The sequence below is a fragment of the Dryobates pubescens genome, chromosome 23 (genome assembly GCF_014839835.1).
Source record: "Dryobates pubescens isolate bDryPub1 chromosome 23, bDryPub1.pri, whole genome shotgun sequence".
Classification (NCBI taxonomy): Eukaryota; Metazoa; Chordata; class Aves; order Piciformes; family Picidae; genus Dryobates; species Dryobates pubescens.
Window position 1 is genome coordinate 11,202,486 of NC_071634.1, and position 5,788 is coordinate 11,208,273.

The following is a 5,788-nucleotide window of genomic DNA, read 5'->3' on the forward strand; positions in this document are numbered from 1 at the left end:
GTTTTGGCAGATTTCAGTCAAAGTCCTCTTCTTCCCCAAAAAGTTTTCAAAACTGATTTTCTCTCTAAAAGGACTGGTGGGAATTCACTTTCTTTTACAGATGCATAATCATAGAATCAATAAGGTTGGAAAAGACCTCAGAGATCATCAAGCCCAACCTATCACCCAACACCCCATGACTAACTAAACCATGGCTTCAAGTGCCACATCCAATCCCTTTTTGAACTCCTCCAGGGATGGTGACTCCACCACCTCCCTGAGCAGCCCATTCCAATGGCAAATAATGCTTTCTGTGAAGAACTTTCTCCTCACCTCGAGCCTAAACTTCCCCTGGCATTTCCCTTTCTCTCACCTTCAGATGAATCATCGTGGTGCACTGCAGTGCTAGGGGATTGCAGGAATAACTAGGGGAATAACTTGTGAAATGAGTTCTTCATTCAAGGATACCTCCATTTTACAGAACAATTAATGTGTAAGAACAACATATGTTCAGCCTCAGGCCTGCAACCCAGCATCTGGATTTCTCAGCTCTGTCTGGCATCTAATAAAAGAGCAGAGCCTCATAAATTCAAAAGCAAACCAGTTTTTATATATTTATGACAGCCATATAGACATGTATTCCTTCTCTTTGAGGCCATGAGTGTGTAAATACACAGGTCCCCCCAAGCAGCCATCACAAGCACTATTGTTTTAAGAAACTGTTAGCATCTGCACAAGCTAAAAGAGAAAATGATCCTAGACCTGGGGGGTTTCCTTCCTTTATAGCAGTAACCTTTCAGACCTGCTAAGGATGATAAGAAGTCTGATTGATACTGCCAATATATGGCACCAGCCCTGGAAGGAATCCCTTTATCTGCAGCCTATGTAGTTCCACATCTGTAGATTACATTCTCAAGTGTATTTGGTTTGTGTGTCAAGGTTTTAGTAGTGGAGGAGTTAGAGGGTTGGCTTTTGCAAGAAACTGCTAAAAGCTTCCCCTGTGTACAATAGAGACAGTTCTGGCCAGCTCCAGGACAGACCTGCTGCTCGCCAAGGCCAAGCCATCAGCAGCAGTGGTAGCCCCTCTGTAATAACCTGCTTAGGAATGGGGGAAAAGCTGCTGCACAACAGAAATTGCAGCTGGAGAGAGGAGTGAGAATATGTGAAACTCTCCAAACACCAAGGTCAGTGAAGAAGAAGGAGGAGATGCGCTAGGTGACACAGCAAAGATTCCCCTGCAGCCCATGATGAAGACCATGGTGAAGCAAGCTGTCCCTCTGCAACGTCATAGCCTCCTTCAGACATCCATCTGATCCAGTGTTGTTTCTTGTACATATTTCTGATGATTAACTTGCTCACTAGGTTTTCTTTCTGGAATGAAAAGTGCCAGTAGTGTTTGTTTTTGTTACCCTCATTCCCTCCTTTTCCTGCTCCAGTCAGGAAAGCACTCGCAGCTCTGCTTCATAGGTTGGCAGGAAATTCAAAACAGCAGCAGGCTGCTGCTTGGACCACCCCCAGACTTTTTTTTTTTCCCTCCCATTGATGCAGGAAACTATTTAATTGGGGGCTGACTTGTCAAGCTTAGTCCTTGACGCATACCAGTAGCTGCCTAAACAGTAACTGTGAATTTTTCCCTTCTGCTTTGGACATGATCCCCACAGCAAAGATGCTGCTGAGCCTGATTGCTCTGCTCTCTTCTGCCCTGTTAGCCAACACAGCACCTCCAACTTGCTATTCAAGGGTGCTGTCCCTGAGCAAAGAAATCACAGAGTCCTTTAAGGAGCTACAGACCTCTAAAGCTGTGGTGAGTTCACCTGAAAACTGCTCCTGCAGTGGCACTACAGGTTGCTTGCTTTTGGCACAAGTTTCTCTCAAAACAAAATTACAATGGGTCTTTCTTCTTGCCTGCAGGACTCGTGTGTGGTGATGATGCCCAGGCTGTACTTGGACATACATGTAAGTATTCACACTTCTTTCTTACTGCTGTACCAGAAAAGTAGCTAATGGGGGGAAAAAAAAAGAAAAAGAAAAAGAAAAAAAGAAAAAGAAAATAAAAGGAAAAAAAATTTAAAAATAAAAGAAAAAAGATAATAAAAAAAGAAAAGAAAAAAGAAAAAAGGGGGGAAAAAGAAGAAAGAAAAAAATGAAAAATTAAAAAAAAGGAAAAAGAAAAAATTAAAAATAAAAAAAAGAAAATAAAAAAGGGGGGAAAAAGAAAACAAAAGAGAAAAAGAAAAAAGAAGAGTAACTAAGAGTAACTCTAAAGATTGTATCCCAAAAGAGTGGTTTGAAATTCATTTTTTAAAGCTTAATTAACTGGAGAAATTACCAAATACAAACAAAAATCATTTTGAACCTTATTAAAATCCCCACAGACCTGCTGAGGTTTTACCCCTTTACAAATTTAAAGATGAGGAAATCAATATTTTGCAGTGATTGCCATGTGTATGTTATTAATGTGTTGTGAAGGAGCCTGTTCAGAAGTTAAGTACGTGCAATGAAACTTTGAATAATAATTTAAAAGAAGAAATGCAGAATGAACTTTCTTCACTTAATGAATCTACTCTATTTTATATCTTAAGTGGTTTCTGGCACTGCAGTTTAATAAAAAGAAGTGCAGGAATATCTTACTGGTTTTTTTCCTGTTTTAAATAGCCACTTGTTGAATGCAGGAAGAAAAACCATGCCTGAGGACATGGAAGTGTGATGCTGAGGAAAGACAGTAGTAACCATCTCTCAGCAAAGACAAAGTAGTCTCCTGCCCACATAGCTTTTGTCCTGGTGTTCTGCTCTGGGATATTCAACTGGAATAGGCTCCACAGGGAGGTGGTTGAGTCCTCCTCCCAGGGAGTGTTGAAAAGAGGCTGTGGTGCTGAGGGACATGCTTTAGCACCAGACTCAATAGTTAAATAACAGTTGGACATGATGATCTTAAAGGTTTTTTTCCCCAACAGAAATCATTCTATGATTCTCCTTTGCTTTTCCCCCCCCCCCAGTGCTTCAGTAAGTAACTAAAAAGTAGAAAATATCAGACAAAGATGTATCTGATGCATTTTGCCAGAAGAAACTACATCATCAAGTCGGGCAAGCCAGGACCCTCTAGATCCCAATTCCAGAACCGCCAGCACCTCACTTCATTGCAAAAACCAAGTGAATTTAGTGCCTCAGTTTCCCTTGCTGTAAAGCAGGAGCTGAGATATGTATTTAGCTGCTTCACAAAGGCATTGAGAAATTTGTGTTGGATGTGGTTTATTGTGACAGCAAAAAGTCTGAGGTAAAAATTACCCTTAATAAATTTTGCCTGGTGCTCATTGTATTGCCCATTGCACAGGAAGAGAGGATTCGTGTCTTGATAGTCTGTCCACCAGCTAAATCAGGTGCTCTCTTAAAAGTGAGACAGTGTGAATATTCTGTGGGTAACTCCACCTACTGCAGAAGCAGATTTGATTGTATTGGCATTGCTGCCTCCTTTATAAAGCATGTGATAAATAAGCTGGCAGAATCAAACTCTGTCTATGCACTTTTCCCAGCACTTATTTGGACCAAACATCTCTGTTATGAAACAGTGATGGTGAATTTTCCTAACAAAAGCTTACACAGGTTACACAAACATAGAGGTAGGAATTCCAGGTTCCCACAGAGGCAGTAAGAATTTTGTAAGTGGTGGATGAAAAACACAGCTCTGTGTTTGTGCAGGGTTACACACACCTCTTTTACATACTTTGCAGAATTACTGCGTGCTGGCAAAACTCCGGGATTTTGTGGCCTACCCAATGTGTGACAGAGTGCTTGAAGTGAGTGAGCTGAAGGAAAAAGCCCGGAGCCTGTACACCATCATGATCTCCTACTGCAGAAGGGTAGGTCAAGATGCATGAACAGGGGCATTGTCTCTGCTTTCAGCCTTCTCTGCCTCCACTGCATCCCCTGACCAACAAAACTGGATCAGAACTTGAGCTTCTCAACATCTTCTGCCTTCCCCCTTATAAATGTTAGCTTTCTCTCTTGTTTCTCCAGGACTTGGTGTTCCTCACTGATGATTGCAATGCTCTGGAAAGTCCTATTGTGCCTCACACTGAGTCCTCCGTCACTGAGAGCTAAGACAGAGTTAACCCCAAAGTTGTACCTGGGAAACTTTCAAGGAGACCAAGAGTCAAAATATGCACACACAGTCAACTACAACTGAACAGCTAAGATCTTTTTCAAGCACACTAGCAAAATTACCCATTTTTCTCTGCCTTGGCAGGAAATGAACTGCATGCCTCACATACCTACTGAGCTGCTAGGGAAACTCCAGTTAGAGAGCATGCTTTCATTTGGCAAAGTATGATATTTCAGCCTAGCCAAGTGTATAAAGTATGTTGTGTTTAAACATTAGATACTAAACTCTTTTGTACTCTTTTATGAATAACCAGATTCATATAAAGAAAATACATTATGATCAATATTCTACCCCGAGATGGCAGTTCTTTTTTAATTAGATGGGCATAGAAGGGACCATGTTTGGTTTTCTTAAAGTGTTTGATAGGAGAAATGTAAGTCTGCACTGGCAGCTGTCTCTCTGTTTGTACAGCTCATATTTGTATGCTGATTGTTTTTGATGTCAGACTTGTGAGAACTGAGGTGAAAGTAACCCATCTCTGTGTGCAAACTAAATAAAACCAGCCTTCTAACCCAAGCTGTTTGTGTTACATCTTGTCTTTCGAGATCAACCCCAAAAGGCCACATCCTGGAATAAGAGCACCTATTAGCAGGCTAGCAGGGAGCCTGACACCCACATAGAGGGTGTGTAAGCTCTGGCAGCTCCCTGACACAAGAAGAAATGCAGGTGGAGTTGAACTATTTGCTGTCCAACATTACACTGGTTTTCCTCCTTCTAATCAGGGGCTCAGGCACCACCTGGGATATCATCATCAGTTCTGCGCAATTACCGAACCCACAGCACAGCCTCTCCTTTTCACAGCTTAGTATAAAGGCACCCATGGGCACGTCTGGCAAGAAAGGCCATGGTGTCTGCAGAGCAAACCCAGGGACTGGTGTGGTGGGTGGGTTCTTTCTACCTTCAACCGTCTCAGGTTTTAAACACAGACCTGTTGCAAAGCTTGGCAAGCAAACTGCCGAGTAAGACGTGTTTCCCTTCTTGCAGAAGCTCAAGAAACTCCGTCCTGAGAACTGGACTTCAGATAAAGTTTGTGCAGGCAACTGTGACACTTCTGTCCCAGCTTCTATACTGGCACAGGGACACACACTTTCTGAAATGGAGTACTGGATGAGAATTTTGCCATGGACCTTCTCATGCTCCCTTTTTATCCTGCTTTATTGAAGTAAATAAGCCTTTTCTAGCCCATTTTGATGGAACTCATGACCCTAACTTCAGATTTCTCCTGCAAAACTCCCATTCTTTCAATCTCCTAAATATATTTTTCTCCTGCATTAGGCTGATTACATATGCAGAAAAAATATAGCATAATTACTTTAGTACAAAATATTGTGCAAGAAGACTTGGAACTGGAACCAGAGTAGAAATAATTACTTTATTTGCACTGCTTTAGTAACTTTAACCTTTTCATGACAGAAAAGGACACAGTCCTGAAAATCTGCAATACTTTTTCAGCATGGTTGCTTGCCAACAGCTCAGTTCTGTACTGTTACATCCTAATTCTGCCCAAGCTGAGAAAAGCAACTAGGTGCTTTGGGGACTGTACATACTTGAATGGATTTTAAAAGCCTATCCTCCATTTGCAGGTGCTGTATATTTTATTCCCAGAATCAGATCTGTCTGGTCTTTGGTGCACTTTCGCACTAAGTGTAT

The 5,788-nt window shown here is 41.7% G+C and overlaps 1 protein-coding gene across 1 annotated transcript; it reads left to right on the top strand.

Moving 5' to 3' along the window:
• The first annotated feature begins 1,578 nt into the window (after nt 1–1,578).
• On the top strand, nt 1,579–4,631 carry CYTL1 (cytokine like 1). Its single transcript, XM_009904190.2, has 4 exons — nt 1,579–1,783; nt 1,891–1,935; nt 3,708–3,836; nt 3,994–4,631. The coding sequence occupies exons 1-4, from the start codon at nt 1,628–1,630 to the stop codon at nt 4,075–4,077; spliced, it is 414 nt and encodes a 137-aa protein (XP_009902492.2). The 5' UTR covers nt 1,579–1,627; the 3' UTR covers nt 4,078–4,631.
• Nucleotides 4,632–5,788: the final 1,157 nt, after the last annotated feature.

Excerpts from the sequence above, each read along its gene's own strand:
- CYTL1 (XM_009904190.2), top strand. The coding sequence starts at position 1,628 with ATGATCCCCACAGCAAAGATGCTGCTGAGCCTGATTGCTCTGCTCTCT. Across the intron at positions 1,936-3,707 it reads GGCTGTACTTGGACATACAT|AATTACTGCGTGCTGGCAAA; the intron begins GTAAGTATTCAC and ends CATACTTTGCAG. Across the intron at positions 3,837-3,993 it reads TGATCTCCTACTGCAGAAGG|GACTTGGTGTTCCTCACTGA; the intron begins GTAGGTCAAGAT and ends TTGTTTCTCCAG.